The 22,065-nt window shown below is 37.6% G+C and overlaps 1 protein-coding gene across 3 annotated transcripts in view; it reads left to right on the top strand.

Moving 5' to 3' along the window:
• MOCOS (molybdenum cofactor sulfurase) overlaps nucleotides 1–22,065 on the top strand; it is a 209,275-nt gene that overhangs the window by 143,535 nt on the left and 43,675 nt on the right. For all 3 annotated transcript variants that reach the window (XR_004242053.1, XM_032119208.1, XM_032119218.1), the window contains exon 6: nucleotides 11,899–12,098. Coding sequence is in view for 2 of the 3 variants with exons in the window: in XM_032119208.1 (XP_031975099.1) it covers nucleotides 11,899–12,098 (200 nt within the window). In the remaining variant the exon portion in view is untranslated. The remainder of the gene's footprint in view (nucleotides 1–11,898; nucleotides 12,099–22,065) is intronic.

Below are 22,065 nucleotides of genomic sequence, written 5' to 3'. Positions count from 1 at the left end.
ATTTATTTCTTGCATATTCAAAGACACAGAAGGGAAGATGTGCTTGAACCAACATTTCTTTAATTATCTAGTTATTTGTTCCCTAGCTGTACAAGGGATGTTTTAATCCATTGAAATGTCTATCTTCAGATGGCATGTGAGAGAGTAGAACTCCATGGGACACTAGAGAGTCTCTCCTTAGATCAAAATGTAGGCTTTTCTGTCACTTCTCAACACTATGTGGAAGTTTTGATATCAGAATAGCTCGGAAGAAATTAAGAAAAACAGAACACAATACTATTACAAAGACTTGACAGCAAGAGGTATGTCACGTAAGCCTCCTCATACTCTGGAGAGCATGGTTGTAAAAGTATGTGAGAAGACAAGAAAAAGGAAAATTGCTAACCAGTGTAAAAACCTCTCAGGCCAGTGCACTGTTAAAGTTTCAGCAGTTTGCTGAAGGAGGACTTGCTGTGTAGCTGTCACTACTGCTTTGTCTCTCCTGGGGAGTTCAACTTGACTGCCTGCCACTGTCATGAAAGGCCGGCTCATCTTTCTGACCTCTGTTCTTAGTTTGTATTAACTCTCTGGTGAGAATTGTTGCAGGTCTTATAATGAAAGGGAAAAGGGTGGAGAAGCCATATCACAATCCAAGCTAATATCATCTGATAAATGCTTCATCTTATCCTGGTGTCACTTTTGGTCACCCTAAAATAGAACAACACACTAAGGTTGATGTCCTTGCAGTTGCCTTTTGGTCTCACCAATTTAGTAAAATTTCCCTGTTGAAAACTGCTCAGTAAATTCAAACCATTTATAATAAACATTGAAGATGTTCTTCACCTCTTACAAATTATTGAGGAGTTTCATGGGAAAATTTCACTGAGTACTAGTAAAAGAGTTTGCAGATGGGAAAATTGTGGGACTGTTATTTTTCTCCTAAAAGGAAACAGGGCTGATTGTTTGCATATAGTTTTCCCCTATTCTGCCATATCCAAGATGGCAGAAGAGTTTCAGAGAGGTAAGGGAATGTACGAGTTCTGCATGAAATGCAGCCACACTAATGTTTGATACATGCAGCCTTTAAAGGCATTGACATGCATTTAAATTCACACCTCTTAGTTGTACAAGTTTTCCTGTTGGGTTTGCAGTCAAATGTTTGAACAGTTTGATTAATCACTCCACTTCTAATTGGTCTGAAGTTTGCTGCTGCTTTGAATTAGGTGTCTTCTCTCTCCTGCAAAGTACCTCAGCAGGGTGACGTAATTCCTGTATGCTCGCCACCTAGGTATGTAAGACCACCAGAGGTGTGGTGAGACCAGAAAGGTTGAGTCAATAAAATATTAGAGAGGTTGAGTCAAGAGAAATATTAGAAGCTTGGGCAGCCTGAGACAGCCATTCTGGTTAGTTCAATTCAGACAAGAATATCTGTTGCACTTAATAAATGAAATAGACTAAATAATAATCTTTAATAGGTTTAAGTACTTTCAACTACAAACCAGGACTCCTGCCTGGTCACCTGGAGAATCCAAACCAAGACAACATTATCTACAATGGTGTCTTGTGTGCCATTGCAGCCATTCAAATTATCTCAGGTATTTAGTTAAGCACCTTTCAAGAAGGCAAAAAAAACCAGGAAGAGATGCATGTATTTCATCAACGAGTTTCGTAGTTCAAGGCTTGAGTATGGCATTTGCATATCTCGTGTTGTGCAGCACCTCTGCATAGCCAAAGGTCATGGAGCTAAGCATGTGCCAACTTTCTTTGCCAACAGTAGTAACACTCAGTGTCTGTTAGGCATAGTGGCCATATACACTGTGAGCCATTTCTGAGGATTTTCTTTTCATGATGATTTAAATAAGAAGCTCTCTTCATGGTCATACGTTCCATTTACAAAAGCAAGACTGCACTTGGTGGGGCAAGAATGAAAAGGAAAGTAATAAGGATTATCTATGTATTACTGTAAATTGCTTCTTTCCTGAATATTTCCATTTACGAATAAAAGCTTTGTAGGTATCTTTGGAAAATACGCTGCATAAAAGAAAGAAAGAAAGAAATGCATGGTAGATAAGAGTAAATAAGTAAATAAAAAAAAACCACAGGAAGAGCTGTTATTTCTGATTTTTTCCTTCATTAGTCCTGATAGTGTTCTTTAACATCTTAAAATATGAATCTCGTAGAAGTCTGAAGAGCAGTAGCCACTATTACTGCTAATAATAGTGGTGGGTCTAAGAAAAAGCAGTCCAAAAACTGAGAGCTCCAAAGAAACGAGGGAAGTAAAATATATTGTTTTATTGTCATGTGTGGTGACAAACTAGAGTGTGAAGCCCCTCAGGGGAAGACGTAAGTGAATTTGGGCTCCTCCACACCACGAGTGTTGTGGCTTCATCCCTACGCCATAAGAAGGGAACCTTTGCTGTCTTGCCTTTTCTTTGTGACCTAAAATTGGAATTATGTGAACAGTGCCTTGAGCTGGACCTTCATTTTTAAAGCCTTGCTGTTGTTAAAAAATACCTGAAGTGGAAATGATGAGGAAAATGAGTTTTTTTAAGCCATTTGTTTATTCCTTAGCTTCAAAGTCCCCCATTTGAAAGAATTGCAGCAGCCCCTACTCTTTTTCCCTTCCATCTGCAGAGCTCATAATGTAATGGGTTGCCATGGGAAAAGGCCAGGCCTTCCTAAGTGCATGCTGCCTTGCTTCTTTTTCCTGTCAGTGGCTCCCTCTGAGTTGGCAGCACTCATCCTTCACCGATGCCTTGCTCTCATCAGTGTTTTCTTTTAACCTTGCCCAAGTCTGTCTTCAGAGGCAGTTCCTCAGTTCACCGAAGAGCTTGATTTACAGCATGAGACAATGAGTGGTGCACATAAGAATTGCTCATGTCTTGAATACTTCAACTCTTCTGAACTGAATCTGAAGTACAGATTTTGACTGATTTATGGTGTTACAGCTTATTGAAGCTGATATAAGGCCAAGAGTGGTTATTTTTTTTGGAAGCACATTACCTACATTCTTTAGAATGAAGCAAAAAATGGCAATAAATTACTTATAATATTAACATTTTCTACCTGAGATTTCTCTTCCAGTCTTCTGTTTAGTAGATCTGCTTGTTGAACTTACAATTGAGTAAAATACTTATTCCATACTTAGAAAATTACAAATATTCAGTCTTAATCCAGCACAATTTCGTATTGTTCATCAGCCCCTTGACTTGGAGACCACAAAATCTTCTAGGTGCGGTGGGTTTCAGAAACTCAGAGGAATGAGCAATGTAATAAAAACCTGCCAGAAGTTAATTTGTGCCTGCCAACACTGGAGGACATTCTGCTTATGAGAAACCTGGTGCTGTTTTACAGGAGTGATTGCTGAGCATCCCATAGCAATGGCTATACTTTAAGTACTGGCATCTCACTTTTATTGCATGAACTCTTGAGAAGTGAGGCTGGAACTATAACATCGTTGCTGAAACCTATGTGTTGAGAGTGTGTAACATTGTGCCAAAGTAGCCACTTTTTGCCCTCAGTTTTTCCTTTCACTGTCTGTGAAATGTTTTTTGTGTTCACACATCTCACAAACTCAGCAATGAACTTCAAGAGCTCTGAGCCTGTTATGTCCAGTCAGAAAAGACAACCACAAGAGGGAAAGTGTGTCAATGGGTCACCTTTTGGTCCTCACAAGTCCAGTGACTGATGTAAAGCATACTTAATGCTATGTCCTCAGGGGAGGATCTATAAAACTCACAGCAAAAATATTATATGTTAGCTATAGGTCTCTCCCATGGTGTTAGTGTAGATAATTATTAAAACAACATTAGCCTGGTTAAAAAGCCTGGGAGAAGCACTGGTGTGATTCAATTTAGCATAAGGTTCCAGAATTCAGAGCACTTTTTAATATTGACTGCATGCTTCCTAATGATTAAGACATCAAATTAGAGAAATTTCAGGGCAGTTTTTCTAATTCATTGTATTTGTTTTATTACCACTGTTTCATTAATGACACCCTTCCTTCCATGGGAGCTATTATTATTATAATAACAGTACCAGCAGAAACCTAGTCTGATAATGCAAAACAAATGGCAAAGCATCCTTTCAGGCTATTAGAAAATTATGAATATCAATAAATCCAAAATTTCACTAAGAACAATGTTGTTCTTTTAATAAAAATGGATAGAAATTATTTTATTAATTTCCTGTATTCCTGAATGTTACAGATAGAGAATGGGAAAATCGAGTTTTTTTTTTTTTCTTGTTCCATCACTATTCAGCCTCATGCTTAAAGATTTGTCCTCTGGAAAATTCTCTTTTAGTGTTTTGTGATTCTTGGTTTAATTAAATGAACTTGTGGTATTTTCTGTATTGCTAGGATGGGAAAGTTCTGTGGAACCTTAGAAAGAGCAGGATACAAAGGCCGCACAAGAGCAGACATGGAGCATCCCCACTACTTCATACACTGTCAGGAAAAGCCTTGGTTCAGAGATTGTCAGAGAAAAAGAGGAAAGGTGTCCAACCAAAATTATGAGTAAGGGAAAAGCTGTACTGCAAATCAATATGCTGCCTTGAACACCAAAGTATTTCACTAACAGAGAGATTCCAAAAATGTTACGTTGAATGTTTTGCTAATACAAAGCTTACAGGAAGGTAGAGTCAAACCAATGGGTACTGAGGTGTGCATTCTGGGCACAGCATTAGCCATTCTTCTTCACCTAGTCCGGCATGGTGAGCTTTGAAGCAGAACTGATTTATATCCTAGCAAGGCTTTAGATTGGGACCTGTCAGCTTAGGAAGGAAAGGAAGGAAGCTGTCAGGGTTTTCAGACTATTTTAAATGGTTCTCTTGGTGCTGAGGGAGAAATTTCCTCCCACAAACACCCCACATTTGGATTTCTCTTTATATCCAGTTTATTTTTGGTGAAGGTTGATTGTATCCATTGGTCTGCACCTCCCCTTAGAAGAAAAAAATAATGAACAACCCACAAAACTGTGGAGATGTTAGAAAATCATGAGGCTGTCAAATAGCAAAAAGTCTGCGTCTTATAGAAAAGTTATTTTTCGGAAGAACTCAACTTAACTGCAGATTTGATGATGGTTATCAGTTTAGGCTAGCAGAAGATGACAATGGTTCTCCTCCAGCTATGTTGCAGTGATGAGAAAGTTGTTGCTGACTCGAATAAGTAAGTTAGAAAATAAATAAATAAATAAATAAATGTTCATGCAAAATCAGGGTCAAATTAGTCTTTTTGGCTTGAAAATGTAAGATTTACTTCCCCATCTTTAAATGTTTTCTAAATGTTTTCATTATATAACTGTAACACAAAGAAAGAGTTTTATGCTCTGCCTTATATTAGCAGACTAGTTGTTGAGAGTTAAAAATTCCAGGGAACAAGCAGCAGTAAAGCTTCCACATGCTGACTTCAAGGAATTGTGCATAGCAGGCTCCATTAAACAGAGGACAGAGACATTTCATAACAAAGCAGAAAACAGGCCTGTATGTAACATTCAGGTTTCTAACAGCTGCCAGGAGAATTCATGTGCTTTTATAGTACAAGCTTCTCTTGCATTTCGTCCTTAAGATGACAGAATCATAAGCAGAAGTTGTTCTGCTGGACTGAGAAAAACCTTGGGAGATAAAGCCTTTAGAGGTAAAATGTGAGTATGACATAAATACTTACTTTTAGGGATGATTCTGTTGTTCTCACAGAAATCTCTGTGGGCTCATGTCATCTAACACTCTGGAGGTGCAGTTTGAATGCTGCTTCCATGAGATGTGCAAAGCATTCTGCCTTTTTAAGAAAGACTCCTCAGTCATCTTTTATGTTGCTCTTTTTATGGTTTGAAAAGTCATCCTGAAGTTATTACTTCTGCTGAGAGTATGGCATGGGCACAGAGAAGAAAAGGATGGACAGAAATACATACTCTCCATTGACTCAAAAAAGAAATCTCATAATAGCAACCAGTAAATTAAATGCATCTTACATGAAGTTTATTTGAATTCTTAGATAGCTATTAGTCTAAAAAGCAGTTAACTGAAGTTGAATTGTATCTGTAATTAAAATATTTATACTAAAAGTGAGTCAGACATGTACAACTTCCCCGCTTTCATGCAACTCCCAAGAAATTTTTAAAAAAGCAAAGTATTTGTCATTATGATGTTTGAAAATTAGTAGCTGCTTCTTTCAGAATGTGCTGCTCATTTTATTTAGAACAAAGACTTCGAAACTCCCCTCACTGTGGGAAAACAGAGCGTGAATTAGCTGCTCTAAAGAAGTGGGAGATGGGGCATCAAAGAGCCTTCTGTTCATTAAGATAAACACCGAATATGTGTTTCATGTTTGGTTTCAGTATAACATCCTGAATAGAGGATTAAGCAGTTGCTTCCCACAGTCTTAAACTATTGAGATGGTGTGGGAGAAGGAGGAGAATAAAAGGATTTAAGCTATTATGCGAAGAATTAGTATTGAGAGAGTGAAAGGTCCCCCTATTACCCATTGAATTCTGGATGGATTTAGTTGTGTTGAGAGTGTGACATAGCTCTCTGTTTTGGACACACAGAAAGTACATAATTAGGTTGCAGGAGTCCATCTGAAGTTTCAGTCTGGACACTGATCTTGTGAGATGGATTCTTGCCAGTCGATTACGTACTTTCAAACAATATTATGTACTTTTCAGGAAAAAAAACACCATTGTTTCATAACCAAAATTTTCTTTTTATGTAATTCTTTTTGTTACATCTTAACTTTAGAAAGAAGCCTGCATTATATTTTTAGAAGTACCAATGAAAACTGGGGACACAGATTTTACCCTTCTTGCTCTCAAACACAGTCACCTCAGCTGCAGAAACAGTCATGGTCCACCCCACTTTGTGTTCCCCAAACCAATTTTTATTACATGTGTTTTATAAATCAGGTTGATTGGACTGGTCATGTGAGTCAGTGTGAAAGTGAGGTTTGCAATCTGTCCATGCCTTATGCCTTTTCTGTGAGTGTGGATGATAGATATTTTTATGAATTGGCTGGTAAGCCATTTACTGTAGTTTATTTTGAATTAAATGAATGATATTTTGTTAACAGTTATGGCCACTATTGCAGTTCTCTTACATCAGAAGAGCTTTTTTATGTTGACACCAAGGAAATGTTAATGTGCTAATTGTAAAGCTCAAGTTCCCTGAGGGGTTTTAAAGCCATTAGTTCTGTTTTTAAAATTAATGTTTAGTTTCTGTTAGCCAACCTGTAAGCACATTTTCATATTTTGGGATTTTTTAATATATATATTTTGTTTACTTCATTGTAGCTGATTAGAAATTACATACCTTTTTTCATATATTTTTTCCTCTAGGCATCTGTTACTCCTCACTCTGGGAAGCAGGCAGTAGCTAGATTTGGTCTTACTTAGGGCAGCTGTTCTCATAATTTAGGGGGGAAAATCCCACCAGGAATGGGCGTATTTAATATTTTTATTGATAGATGTAGAAGCTCTACCAAGGGATGACTGATCAAGTTGATTATATTTTCTTCTCTTTCTTTTCTTTTCTTGTATTTATAACATTTCAGGGTTGCACTTCAGTGGCAGGGAGTTGGATAATCTTAAGAATATTTCATTTTCAGGTCTGCAGCATTCTGCTTAAAACAGGAGTGATAAAGAATAGCAGTGGTTAGGATACGTTGTTTAATGTGGTTTAAAGCTGAAGCACTCAAATTCGCAAAAAATTACCATTACCAAGTTCATCCTCAAGAGATTTTTTTGTGGGGAGAATAACACTAAGTAGGTGACAGACCTCAGTCAGAGACATCCAATTCTATGCATAAATGAACTCCAAAACCACTCAGAAATTAATCCTAATGTACACTTCTTGGAGGAAATGAAGGAAGGACTCCAAGTGTTTGACAGGATTTCCAGGTTCCGTGGTTTCATTAGCACATTGACTCACCGGTCCTGCGTGGTGATCTGTCTCGTCTGGGATTCAGTAGAAGGTGGCTACATCTTGGTTTCACTCCCTGCTGATTGGTTTGCTGAGATTTCAGCTCATTATTTCTCTGCCTCGTTGCTATCTATTAGGTGATGCTGACGAACAGTGAATCACATTGATCTTTCTCTTATCCAAAGATAGACGGAAGATTGGATTCACTGGAGTGATAGAGAATTTGTCACTTAAACCTCAATTTCTGTGGCTTTTTCACACTGAGTTAGAACAATAACTGTATATTTGTTTTATGTCTCTCTTCTTCTTTATCTCTGGTATTTAGCTTCTCGTAATAAGAGAGATAAAAAATGTATTTGAATGCTGATCACAGAGGTTTCTGAGTGCAGCCTGAAAACCTTAAGCACCAGAGCTTTCATTCTAGAGGCTCATTTTCAGTCTCTGCTTTATCTTAATCTCTTTATTCAAAATCTTTTATAGGTGTTGACATATGCCTATTTGTCTACAGCTCTTTCAGGAAAAGCTAACATTTGAACATTTGGGCTGCTGAAATCCTGGTTCTTTCAGAGAGGAGATGATATGCCATTACATGTTTGCCATTATGTAATGCAAAATCAGGTCCATGCTAACTGAGAATCATTCTTCACTGAATACTTGTTGGACATCTGTATATCTCAGACGTCTCTGATTAGATAAAATTCCACTGGAAAAAAGAAAATCTTACTCTATTTTGCATAGAACAAGCAGCTAACAAGACAGAGGTAATGGAGATACAAGATGTTATCACCAGGCAAGACAAGCAGTGGATTTACTATACCGTGATGACAATTGTGAATAGTTTGGATGCACATAGTTTGTACCCTCTCGTAAGCGTGACATAACTTCTCCTTCTCTTCCAGATGACTTAACTGTCCCACATTCTCAAACAGTCTCTGTGGAGAGGCATAGGCCCACATGCAATTCCTATGGAAGAGCTGACATTACAAATTTATCTGTGGGCTATCCAGTGCAGTGGCACTCTGAATTTTCCATACTGGAACACTGTTAGTTTCCATAACAATACGCAAACTGAGGTAAAAGATGGGATGGCAGATCTGATAGGAGCTGACCTATCAGAATGCTGTTGTGTGCAAACATACATCAGCGATATGAGGGGTAACAGCATCTCCACAGGTTTGCTAGATTACTTTGGCAAGGAGGTTTGTGCACAAAAGTACAAACTTGCTTTGTCAATCTGTTCTGCTCAAAAACTTTAGCACTGCAGAAGTATATAGCATTCTTTGTAGCAACAATTTATGTGGAAAATCTGGTGCTACTGGGAAGAAGACTTAATTAAATGATCGTGTCTGGCTTAATGTAATGTCAAAAAATGCACATGGAGACAAAGTAGTAAGGGGCATATTAATCCACAGAAATGCAGAAGTTTCCCTTTTAACAGAGTAGTCCTTACAATTCCGCTATAGCAAGAAGTCACTAATGAGTGCAGACTGTGGACTGTGAGCATTCTTTGTGCTGAATGTGTTCCTACACACATTACACTCATAAATACAGTGGATGGTATTAGATAGACTTCATCTGATGTAGTTTAGACATTATGGAATGCATTTTAAAATAATTTTTAAGAGCAACTAGATGCAATTCACCTTAATGAAATAATGCAGCAGTAAGGAATAAAATCCCTAAACTGAGAAGGAGTCAAGGCACTTGAGTCCTTCCTAGCACCTTCTTGAGGTGAAGTATCAATGAATTTCCAAATTGTAAGTCTTCCAAAAGGCTTATGATGTGTTACTACTTTTATTCTCAAACAGAGATTTGTTCTGGTTTTTATTTTCTCTTGCTCACATTCTTGTCTCTAGAAGGGAGATGAGGTAAGCACTGGATTTATGCAATACGCAGTATAGATAATTTTGTTGAACAAAATAAAAATAAATTGGATCTATTTTTTGAATATATCCCTTTTTCTGTCAGAACAAACTTCAGATTGTTGGCAGCTTTTCCATAAGGTTTTCTGTGACATCAGACCTAATTACCACCTATTCTGCTACTTAAAAATATGGGACCCTGGCAACACAGCTTCCTTTCTCCAATCACGGGGCAGGAAAGCAACTGCAGGCTATTGCATTTGGATTTGTCAGAATAAATAATTAAAAGGCTCATCAGCTTCTTGCTAATGAACAAGGAAATGTGATTAAGAAACTTTAAAGGAGAATAGCTGAAAACAATATAGAAATGATAGCAGGATGATTGCTCTGAATGAGTGACTGAAATTTCTGAATAAGAGATTTCTTCAACCAGGCGCAAGGACAGTAGTTTAATCTTCTATTAAAAGATTCCTGACAATTTGGAAAAGCTCTGAATCAGGAGATTAGACACATCTCAGAAGCTGACAAGGCAGTCACTTCTCTTAAGACAGCTACTTTCTGGCAAATGCTCAGAAATAACTTTTTCTCTGTGTGGTTTTGGTCTTCTTTTTTGCTATTTCAAGACTTCTACCCAACAATGACTAGGACGTTTCTGACTAGGCAACCTTTTGTTCTCAGAGACTCTGGAAATACATCTTTCAGACCAAAATGTTCTAGAGATGCTTGCCAAGTTTACTGTGGCTAACATCTAGAAATTGCACTGATTAGCTTCTGGCATGCTTCCTTGCAAGTGCTATGCATGTTAGTATCTCATTAGAAATCTTCTTCCTCATTATTATTCTTCAGCACCAAAAAATGTACTTCCACCTTACAGCTAATCTGTTTCTATGCTTTTAATGTATGCTCTCCCAACTTATCCAAAGGACATAGCACATGATAGAGAAACTCAAAGAATAGTGAAATAACAGATGCTGCTACAGTTCTTCTGCATGTCAGAAGAAATATATCTTTTTTTTTCCCTTTATATACATTCATAAATGGCACGGTCTTTTTATGAATAAAGGCACAGAAGTCAACAAGATTACAAAATTTCAATTCAAGGGTGGAAATTTCCAGATACTCAATATAAAAGTAATATGCACAGAAGTGAGATTCATAGTTACAAAGATTAATAAAAAAAGGTAAAAATAAAATGTGAAACATGCTTTCGAGCTTCAAAGAGGATACTCATTTTTACAGGAAAAACTCTGGGTCTAAAACCCAGAAGGAAAAATGCTCTTCTACTTCAAGAAGTCTTTGGTGATTCTTTACCTTCTTTTGTTCTTTCCGCATGATGTAGACCCACCATGGTGCAGTGCATAGTGTGCATAATAGAAGCCCCTTCAATAGGGATATCTAGCAAAGGCACAACCTCTCCTCAAAGAGCAGAGATGTAGAAGAGATCTTCATCTGTCAGGAATTCTCTGAGGTTCTCTTTTCCAAAATGTACAGTGTAGAAAAAAAAAAAAAAAGTTTATTTCCTCTTTATGTTTTTCTAGGCCAAGTTCTGTGAAAACTTGTGTGTAAAGTTTCTCTTGAGCCCCCAGATTGCATGGATGTAGTCAATGAAGCATTCACAATGTCCTTTTTCTTCTACAGAAAGAAGTATTGGAAGAATAATTCTTCATTAATCTAATAAATTCCTTGTAAAATGACATTTTTATTTTGTCATTACATTTAGAATTTTATTATTTTCATTTTATCTCAGACATAACAGTTCACTTTCTGTGTTGTGTTCCCATGATCTCCAGAGCGAGATCTGGAGAAAAACTTGCTTTTCAATTTATTTGTGTCAGAACATCTTAGTTTTATGTATAGACTGCAACTATAAATCTCGTAATTCCTGTAATCCATTTCCGTGAAACTTTAGCTTCCTAAAGTTTCTACAGTAGATTAACTGTAGATAAATCCTTGGTGCAACAGTACTTCTGAAACTTCTACGTGAGAAAAGAAACATTTGAAAATTGTATATGCATTTAAAGAAACACAAAACTATCAATTTTGTACTAATTGCCTCAGACTGCGCCACTCTGAAATATCATCCTTTTTTTTTTACATTGCCATAAAAATAATGCACCTGACATGTACGTGGACTTTTCTTTTGTAGGTGGAATGGAGAAAATAAAACAACATACCTTTGCATTAGCTCACTACACCTATACTGTGCTGTCTAACTTGAGATATGCCAACGGGGCTCCTGTAGTACGTATTTACAATGATACAGACTTCAGCAGTCCTGATGTCCAAGGTCCAATCATTAATTTTAACGTGCTCGATGAAAATGGAGAAGTGGTCGGCTTTTCACAGGTATGTTTTTCTTTTGTCTTAACTTGAGTTTATGGTTGTATTTTAAGCATATTCACAGTGAATTCTTTAGCCTAAAAGAAATCTTTTATTCATAGTAGTCCCTTCTGAGGTTTTGGGTTTGTTTCTTCATAGCTCTGCGCCATATATACACACCATTTTTAAAGCAATAGAAAGAATCCAATAAATAGTGCTAGCACAATACAAAATACATAATAGCCAGAGGCAATATCTTACAGATTAATTACTCCACAAATAGGAAGTTTGGAAGTGGGCTGTTTTAACAGGATTGTTTGACTAGGCAGTTTGATTTTTTGTTGGCTTCCTTCTCTAGAGTACTCAAAATTGGGAATTGAAGAGCAAGTCTGGAAAAGCTGATAAAGAGACTGCCTTGGAGCTTTGACGTATAAGTGAAATTAGACCTCAGAATATTGCAGTCACCAATGAAAGAGGAGTTCTCTTTTCCCTTCAGTTCTAACTACTGCATTCTTGTAATATTCCTGAGGAAACATGGAATAAAGTTGAATGATCAGTGTAAAGAATGAGATTCAAGTTCAAGAAATCCTTAAATGCTGTCTTTCTCAGCAGCATTTTGTAGCCTTTATCCATCAGGTATACTAAGTATCTTTAAGATGAAACTTCATTAACCTTTTCTCCCTTCAGCAGAGAGGTAATGGTGTGTGACCATAACTGTGTGTGTGGTTGTGCACCATGTAGGCAGTGGGTCACAGAGGTGAGAGCAACTCACTTGCTCATCAGCAGAAGGCAGAAAAAACACAGTTCTCTTGTTTTACTGGATTCTTCTTTTTTTTCCTTGGCTGCCTGAGAGAACAGGATGAGGAGGGGAACATGGAGATATGTCTACAAGAATGAGATCCATTTCTCACAAAGGAAAACAGAAGTGAAGCACTTGCTTTGTGGCCTGCAAGTGTGGAGTTTTACATTTTTTTAAAACATTTACGTGATTAACATGGGATGGCCAAATGTGTAGTACTCAATAAGCTCTTCTTAACATAAATCTTTTTTTAGACAATGCTACCAAATATGGCAAATCTTCACCACATTTCATTTCAAAGCAGTCCACATTTTAGGAGTGAGTTAGTCATTCATGCAGCCTTCAATATGTGTGACAATGTTCAGAAAAGGCTGGAGATATTAACACAACTGAGTTTGTAAAACTCCCCAAACACTTTGATGTTGCTTCTGTTCTTTGGTTAAAACCAAAACCTTTACTTTGATTTCTGATTTCCACAATTTCTTAGTAAAAATGGCTCATCTGTGTTTCAGTTTTTAAAACTCAACTGTACCCTCAAATTAAAAATTCTTTTATAGTCTTAAGAATCCATTGGGCCTGTTTGCTCCAGTGGCTGATCATAAAAAGCTTCTTTATTGATCTGTATCATCTGGATTGTGCTGTTCACCAGATTATCGAAATTTCTGGCATATGTAGAATGAATAACTATAAAATTTTCAAACTCATCCCAGTCACATCTGCAGTGTCTGTTAGACTACTTTGTTTAATTAAAATAATGTGCAATTTAATGATTTTTAGAAATTAATAAGCAGCAGCACTATTCTTTCCAAAGCTACAATGTGTGATATATATATAATTGGCTTCTTTATGGAATTAAATTCTTTCATAGACACCTTATAGAAGTTACGGGGGAGAAAAGTCTTTGCTGCTTCTTCTTTATGATTACAAAGAAAACACATACAACAGAAAGAAAGCTTCATCTTTCAACAGAAAGTAAGCAGTCAGCTGCATGCATGTCTAAAATTAGATAGGTTTATTCAAATCAAAGTTGAATCCAATACTTTTGTTAATGGTTTGGAAGTGAAATAGTGTCCCCTGCTTTGGTTGTGTCTGTGGTCTGCACATCCATGTGGATACACTGGGCAGTCTCCAAATGCAATCTTGTGGAGTCAGGAGAACACAGTTTCAGAAGGCTCTGTAGTGGTTTGGGGATTTTTTTATGAAGGGAAAATTGGATGGTGTTTCTATCTGACATACCTACTACTAGTGGGAAACAGTTAATGAATCAGGAGGTTATCTTTGTATATTAAAAGAGAAATGACAGACCATCCTATTTCTTTATGGATGATATCCCATCTATAATTAATTACTTAAAACCAGGCATTGAACCAGTTCTATTTGTCTTTCTGACAGGCAATTGTTATGTGTCCATTGCCTATTGTAGGGCACAGTGTGACTGGACATTAACATTTCGTAGCTTGAAAAGGACAATATGGCTAACTGATTCCAGAGAAAATATTATGAGGAGGCTTGGAGCAGTTTATTTGGAACATTTGAGATTGGCAAGAAAGACTTCATAAGTAGATGCTCTCTTCAGAGGATACCAAGCTTACATTTAAGCCTCAAGATTTGCATAATTGGCATGATATTCAAAACTCTGAACTAAGCCCAAGATATTTAGGATGTGAAAGGCATGTAGTGAAATACATGACATGTAACACCGCTGCTGAAAAATGAAAACAGAGAAAAAATTATGTCTTTCATCTGTGTAGCAATGGGGAAGAAAGTTATTCTTACCTGCTCATATGATTGAAATCCATTTCTCAGTGTTATCAGTTTAATTACCAGAGGTAACAAGATTGTGCCACTAAACACAAACATTCTTGAATTACATACATGGGGTCAATTGCACCAAGAGGAAATACCCACAGTCTCATGTTCATCTGTGAGTAAAACTTTCATTGCAGCACTGAAGAGCAAATGAAGGCATTTCTTTAAAGTGAGAAACAAATAGCCACACCATGATTGCACTCTCAGAGATGGCAGCAATTTTTACAGCCTCCTGTCCCAATATATATGATATAGAGTATTTGGATGTTAAGAAGTGATAGGGTGGGAGTGAAATAATTGTGGAAGTTAGTTGAATTGCTATTGCTTTTTTGTTTGAATGTTTCTTTGTGACTGTTGAAGGGTAATACCGTCTTAGAATATTATACTTGGAATAAAATTGTGTTATATACTATATGTATCATTGGTTTAATTGACAGTTTAATTACTAGTTTAGGTTTTTTGGCCCTAAATGGTAATTAAAACAATTAAATAAGAGGGACTTTCAGACTCCCAACATCCATAGTCACTCACTAGCTTTGGTTTTAATTTAGATTTTTCATGATACATTTATCTAGCAATAAAACTACTACAGTTTTGAAATTTCCATAAATCTCTTGTCTTTAAGCACTAAAACTGCATTAAATTTCCTCCTTTGAGCTGCACCAAATACTTTCCATGAAATTTTTTTCCTTCGGTAAAGCTGTCTCATAGACTACTATTGGTAGTAATTTGTTCTTGAAATCACTTGGGAGGACACCTGTATTCTTTTCACGCAAGATGCCTGTCCTCTGCAGTAGCATCTCTGTCATTTTGTTATGTGTTTATTTGCACTGCAACATCAAAAAGCCCCTGTTACTAACAGGGGTTGAATTATGATGAGTACTTGACAGGCCCAGGACATAAAGATGGCCTTTTTGCCAAATGGCTTCTTCATATATATACTTGTCTAGTCAAGAATGGATAATTCCCCAGCATTATGGTTTTTGCTGCTAATGAAGTGTGGACAGATGACAGACTGGTAATTTGGAAAGATGCGAAAGTGCAGGGGTAGAGATGAAAGACGTCTGCAGGATAGAAGCAGAAGAGTTGACATTAAAGCAGCAAACTGCCAATCTTCTGCTTCCTTGTGAGGCTACCAGAAAAAGATAAGCAATCAGCCCTAGATTTTAAAGAGGGGTTGTGATGTAACAAAAAATGGTGTTACAGATATATACCTGGTGCTGAGCTAATGCAGCAAACTCTTCACACGGAGAATCATCAGCAGCTCATTTATTAACAATGAATATTTGCAACCTTCAGCATATATGAATGCCACGTGTTCTGTCATCATCAAGTCTTTTCCAGCCTCTGGAACACTGACAGCAATGACTCAGCTTCAGTTTGCATCCTTGCCATCTTTTTTTTTAGTAAAAACTTGAATAGGACTCTATGAAGTCCAACCTGATCTGAATGCCAAAGAGATGGAACGGTCATAAGAGAACAACACAGATTTGAAACAATGATACACACAAAAAAAGTGGATTTCTTATAAACTGGGTCTCTTCCATTTGCAGATATGATAAAACATCACCATCTCTGGTCTGCGAGATTTTTATGCTAACATTATTTATAAAATTTTCTCTTTGTTTTGATAGGGAGACAAGACCTGTGAAATTCTCTTTGTACATTCAGTAGATAATTGCAGAGTAATATTATAATTCCTTCATATTTTATTCTATAAAGTCAGTTTGGAAGCTGGAAGAGTGGAAAGAGGTAGGAGACACAGATGGACAGATGGAATTTCACCTGAAACATTTGTTGAATTATATGCACTGGAGAGCTCTTACCCAGCCACACCTTTCAGTTCAGTGTTACGCCACTAGTCAAAAATAGCCCTTCCCTTATCAAAATTTTCTTTTTCCACTCTGATCTTCTGAGACAATATTTTTTTCTCCTCCTGTGTGTAATGGAGCTAGTAATGGGCTTTAAAAAGTGAGCAAACCATCATGGCTGTCTTTTGAAAAATGGCCATCATTTCACATTTTAGCTGTGGATTACCAGCATCCATCCCTACTCTCCTTTTTCACACTGCCTCCTTTGCTTGGAGCCTGGACCTAAGCACAAGTAACTTGCTGTGATTGGCTCACCTGCAAAAGTTCCCTTGCTATATATATATTCTTGCCATGTCCCCTAAAAATCCTGTCATGGAGGGAATGAGCATCAGTCCATTAGCAGTCTCAGCCTTCTTGCCTACCACTTCACACTTGTGTGTGATAGACAAACTGCTATAACAGGAATAGCTGCCAAAGACAGAGAATGTAAACGTTTTGGTTTGCCTAAGGAAGGCTCTTCTGCAGTGTTGCATATGAATGAGTTTTGCCTCTCAAGACTGAGAGCCCTGCTCACATAGATTATAATCAGTTTTGTCTAGGAGCCTACATTAGCATGTCCTGGCTCACCCTCATCAATCCAGATTGAGTGAAGGGAGGTCTAGACTTTGAGTTTACTTTCTTCACTCATTTCTCAATTAAAGAAAAAATCAGCATTTCTCAAGAGACAACTTCTAGTGTGTGTCCCTTCAGTTTAAATTTATAAAACAGTTCGATGACTGCTCTTATTATGGCATGTGCCCACTGTCTCACTTACCTTCCTCTATCTCAACTGCCCTTGAATTAATGTAAGGATTGACTCGATGACCCTCTGCTGGGTTTTTTCCTTTCCTCCCTATCATTCTATCATTCTGAAGTGAAGACCAGGGTTTTCCATTGGAATGTGTGGCCTCAAATCACTTACATCCAACCACTCACCGTGACACTCTTGGAAGCCTCTTTTCCTACCCTGGTAGCCTCCTTCTGCTAGCAGTACATGTTATGAGTATAATCTTTAGTTCCTGGTCACAGAATACTCTGAGTTGGAAGGGACCCACAAGGATCATCAAGTCCAACCCTAAGTAAATGGCCCAGATGGGGATAAACCCCACAACCTTGGTAGTAGTAGCACCCTGGTTGATGAAGGCAAAATCAGAGTGAGATTCCCCCAATAAATAATATTTTGTTTTCCTTTTAACCCATTTATCCATCTGTATCCAAAGCATTCTATGTTAGTGAATTGCCTTGTAAGCAGCTTAGCAGCCAAGCCAAATTCTACCCTGTGGTTTGAGATGTAGAGGGAGAAAAATCTATCTTAGAATTGCATGGTCATCTTTACTTAAACATTTCTTACCAGAAGCAATTTGTTCTGGAACTTAGCTATAGTCAGTACTACAAAATATTTCCTAGTAATTAAAATAAATTTCTCACAGTGCAGCTAAAGTCCATTATTACATGTATTGGGCAAAGAAAGACACACCAGTTTGGGCAAAAAAGCAGAAAAAAGAGGATTTCAGATATCCAAGGCAGGGAAGAATCGGACAAGCAGCATGAAGCAGTGTTGTATGGGTGAGGTGTGATGAGGGAAGAGACAGAGCTGTATATGCAGGTAGAAGTTATTCCATCAGTTTGTATTTGAACAGATCTGCAAACAAAAGTAACATGGGACAAAGGGGTATGAGGCAGGATGGGAAATGCACAAAAAAGCAGCTGCTTTAGGTAAATATCATGGTGATAGCTGGTTCTGGAAGAGTTTTCATACTGCAAGTACACTTTCTTTGCTTTAGTTGCACAATATTCTCTTTTAAAAGCTTCCTTTTCCTTTAGTAATATCTTAAGTAATTGTTTAGCTGGACTTAGATTAGTAACCAGAACCCACAAACAGCCAGGTAAAATGCCCTCCTGCTGTAGGCTTTCAGTGTCACCTTGAGGGATTCAATGCCTTATCTTCCCAATTTACTCTCACCTCACAGGAGTGGAGAGAAAATATGTTAAATACTGTCAAATCTTCAGATATCAAGTGGCGGATACATTTGTATATACACACAGCTGGTTCAATACATATTCATATCACTGCTTATCATTACCTGATAAAAGCGACCAGGCAATACCTGAAGTGGGTCGATTTCTTGAAATAATTGCTGTTTGTGTCTTAGATATTTTTAGTTGCACTAGAAGATCATCTCCAGCCCACTGTACACATGGTGCATAGGTACAGAATAAAAGCAATGGCAACATGTGAACGACAGGAGTGAAGGAAAGAAACAAGCTGCAGCATTTCCCATGCACAGGAAGTTGCTACCAGGTCAATTGGATCAGATTGACCAAAGCCTGGTACTACTTGTCAGTACTCATCTGGAAAGTCATACCACAATATGAAAAAAGTGGGCAGTGATGGGAGATACCTCCTACTTCATTTAATCTATTTGAAATAAGTCTTCATAGAAAGTTATTAAGCAAGAGATCTTTGCTGCTCTTCATATTTAATTCTTTTATGGTTTTTTTCCCATCTGTTTCTTTTTAGTTCTGTGTAAAACAATAATTCAGTTTTGTAAGTGCAGCATTTTTTCATCTGGGCCACAGAAAATGGAAATCCAGCATTTTTTAATTCCAGCTAAGAATGTCTTTTCAGCAATGGTCATATGACTCTGAGCTAGTTACACTAATGCTTTTAGAAGCATAACCACTCATTATATTAATTTTGATGAGTTAGGGAAAGAAAAGTGTTCTCTAACTTGCTTAATGGGATTTTTGGCCATCTTCCCAATAGCTACCTAAAAATTGCTGAGGTGATTACTCACTATTGATTTTAGCTATGGATTTAGCCATTGATTTCAGGAAGCCAGGAAGGGCAGATGGACCAACATAATAGAATGCAAACAGGATGATAAGGACAAAAAGATTCTTGTGAAGATTCCTGTTGAACATATACTGATTTCTTTGGCTCCAATTAGTTTCCAGTTGTGCTGTGGATGTCTTGGACCAGGAAGATAGCAGCAGTGAAGTAAACCACACTGGCATGTCAATAAATGGCACCTTATTTCTTCAAACTGGCAAGAAATCATTACAGTCCAGATCTTTGCTTTCATGACACGGCACTGGGTGCTCAAAGACAGCCCTTACAAAAAGGAGCTCACAACATAGGAGGCAACGTTGTTGATCTAGGCAAGGGGTCACTGACTGAACATAAGGAGGTGCTGAATTTTAGAGGCTCAATGTGAGAAATGCAAACCTAGTTAGTAGGTAATGAAGCTCTCTTCTTGCTGAGGTAGTAGTGACAGAGTACAGGCTGAGTTCTTTCTGTAATGTCTCATTGCAGGAGGACAAAGACACATGTGAGTTAGTGTGCTTGAAATTGCCTACTATTAAACTGCACATCAGAGCTGATCAAGGTTGGAAAGCTTCATGAAAGACTAGACTGAACGTGTTGCCTGACAGTGTTTCTCTGGAGTGTCCTTGCACGTTGCTAAGGAAACAAAAGGAGATAAAAGAAAGATGCTTATAGTTGTTCAGATGAAAGAATCTGAGATGAATGAGGGAGGCTAAAGATTTTCTGTTTGGTAACAGGGCCAAACTGTGGCTCTAAACTACAGACCTTGTCATATGGGAGAAATGTGAAAAGAGCACATGATAGCAGGAGAAGAACTGCACTTTTGACAGCTTCCACTGGATTCCGTTTGCCTTCATCTTGGTAAAAGCAGATCAGCTGCTTTTGAATGCATGCAGTGTCTAGTTTCAGTCCATCATCTGAATCCTTTGAAGACAAAAGAGCCTGGCCCCACCTTCTCTACTACTCTGCTTCCTTTTTCTCTTTTACTCTTCTTCCTGCCCCCACACCCCTCTACCCCACCACACTACTGTATAGGATCCTGTGGCTGTAATTAAAGTAATATGAGATTTTGACCCCACAACCTCCCTGTGTTCTATTATCTCTGTTTTCAGGGGTTAAATACAGACAGAAGAGGATTTAACTGCTTTAAAAGAAAGAGGGAAAGGTGGAGAAGATTTTAACTGTGACATGAATTAAACCTATGTCACTAGACTTTCAGTATCATGCACTGCACATTTTTATTTCTAGGCATTGTTTCCACTTGTGTTAGTCTGCTACATTCCCCTTTTATCCCTCTTGATATGAGTTATAGCTTAGCCTTCTGTGTAGTTTACCTCTGGCTTTCACATTTCTGACTAGCAGCAGTTTGACCGAAAGCCTTTAGCCTACAAAATAGCTGGGGATGCTCAATGGGATGTACAGATACAGATGTTTTTCTATGACTCACAAGAGGATGCTTTGTTGAAGTCAGTTAGGAAACCACAGGGGGCTTGAGATCCTTTACTTTGCTTTCTTCCTGAAACCCATCTGTTGCCTGATATCATTTTAGCAAACCAGGTTTTCATTGTCAGTGAATGCAGCTTGAACTGGAGGAAAAAAACCCACAAAAAATGGAAGACAAAAGTATCACTGATTGGAGAGACCTATGGCCATTAAGATACCAAATCAAAGAAGGAAAGATGTTTAGCCTATTCATCAGTCTGTTCAGTTTCACATAGTTGGATTGTGGACTCATTAAGTTTACATATGTTCAAATAAGTCCATGCCAAATTCGCTGCATATACAGAAGGAAAGAAAAAAGCAGTTGAAAAAATGTTAAGTCATCCCTTAACAAGACTGTGTTTCATTGTTACATTTCTTTTTTATAGCTACCCCCTCCCCAGGAAGTCTTTTAGCCTCTGGTTCTCAGAAATGTAAAATTATTGTTACTCCTTTAAGCATGAAGAACCTGCAGTTCACTATGTATATGGCATCTTCTAAGTGAGAGTGCCTGCAGAGTGGCAACCCACATATTCTGAATTATGCTGATGTTTCCAGTCTGCTTCTATCCCATGCAATCTTACCTGCTATTTGGCTGTCTTCAAAAGTAGCTGAGAAAATTATCACATTGACTGCAGGTTTCCTGATAAGATGGCATTTATACTATCAGGACACTGAACTTGACAATTTCAGTAAATTTCAATATCTCTGTCTAATACTTCACTGCCTTCTACCAAAGGGATTTTGGTCAGAGTAAGCAATGAATGGATGAAGACTGAATAGAGATATACATCCTCTCTTCAGTTAATTTAAACCATTGTCTACAACTAGAGACGCAAAAAAGAGGAGAGGATCAGATTCCTCAATACTGAGGGAATCTGCCCACAGAGAAATTATTTCTCTGAGGTGGAAAAAAATGCCTTTGTTGCCGAAAACCATGCAGTTAAAACAATTAATGATACTGTAACTCAACTAAAATGCTTTCCCCCCCCACTTAATGATTTGGTAACAAGTACTGATTTTTTTTTTTCCTTCTGACCTACTTCTTATTAAATTGTATTAAACAAGATTAAGTACACATTTGCATCAGCAACAGCGTTTCACAGTCAAATTCTGGATGACAGAAAGAGCTAGCTTACTTTCTCTCCAATTCCATGCCATGAATCAGTGAATTAATTTACCAGTGGATGTGGAGAACAGCGTCATGAAGCCTGTTTTATAACCAGCCAT

Source organism: Corvus moneduloides, chromosome 1, assembly GCF_009650955.1.
Source record: "Corvus moneduloides isolate bCorMon1 chromosome 1, bCorMon1.pri, whole genome shotgun sequence".
Taxonomy (NCBI): Eukaryota; Metazoa; Chordata; class Aves; order Passeriformes; family Corvidae; genus Corvus; species Corvus moneduloides.
This window is presented reverse-complemented; position numbering and strand designations above follow the sequence as displayed.